The 708-nt window shown below is 41.5% G+C and overlaps 1 protein-coding gene across 1 annotated transcript in view; it reads right to left on the reverse strand.

Annotated features, from left to right (window-relative positions):
- LOC119581937 (alpha-(1,6)-fucosyltransferase-like) overlaps positions 1-681 on the reverse strand; it is a 17,115-nt gene extending 16,434 nt beyond the window's left edge. The window contains exons 1-2 of the mRNA XM_037930109.1: positions 566-681; positions 10-102 (exon numbers count right to left, since the gene is read on the reverse strand). Of these exons, the coding sequence (XP_037786037.1) occupies positions 10-101 (92 nt within the window). The 5' untranslated portion in view covers position 102; positions 566-681. The remainder of the gene's footprint in view (positions 1-9; positions 103-565) is intronic.
- Between the last annotated feature and the right edge of the window lie 27 nt (positions 682-708).

Consider the following 708-nt stretch of genomic DNA (forward strand, 5'->3'; position numbering starts at 1 on the left):
CATACATACACTGCTAAATTGGAGACCACGATACAAATCAGAAGAAAAAATCCCACGTAAAGGAGTCGATGCGAAGCTGCTTTCCACCTCAGCTTCATCATTCTAAGAATAAGAAAGAAAAAAAAAGGCGGAAGCAAAAGAAATATAACCAAGAAATAACTTCCTAAAACCCGGGTGACGTGGGCAAACCGTCACGGAAATTCTTGCCTAAGGGTTGGGGTGAAGGGAGCACGCCGCCAACAATGACTCGCCACGAGGACCATGGCTCAGGGAGGGTGAAGAGACTCGGCGAAGAGACTTGTATTATCACCATCGATATAGCTACGCTGTTTCCATACTCCGGGTCCTATTCCTGCGCCAGTCATAACGGAAAATTGAATATTCTGCTTTACTTATTGAATCCCGTTTTGTATCTAAAGAATAATAAGCTGCAAAGGTTCAGATATTTTATGACAGCATTCTGTCTATGATTGGCATACAATAAAGAAAGAGATAAAAGACACAAGAGCAACTAAAATCATTATTCAAACTAGTATACATAAAATAATTAACACACTTTACTTACGTGTTATTCTATTACAAGCACATATAATGTATATATCACTGAAGCTGAAACACTCTCTCCACCCGGCGAGACCTGTCGGCGGGAGGGACGCGAGTGAACCCAGAGGCAGATCTGATAAACGTTAATGGTTATCAGATGTGAGC

The sequence above is a fragment of the Penaeus monodon genome, chromosome 15 (genome assembly GCF_015228065.2).
Source record: "Penaeus monodon isolate SGIC_2016 chromosome 15, NSTDA_Pmon_1, whole genome shotgun sequence".
NCBI classification, from domain to species: domain Eukaryota; kingdom Metazoa; phylum Arthropoda; class Malacostraca; order Decapoda; family Penaeidae; genus Penaeus; species Penaeus monodon.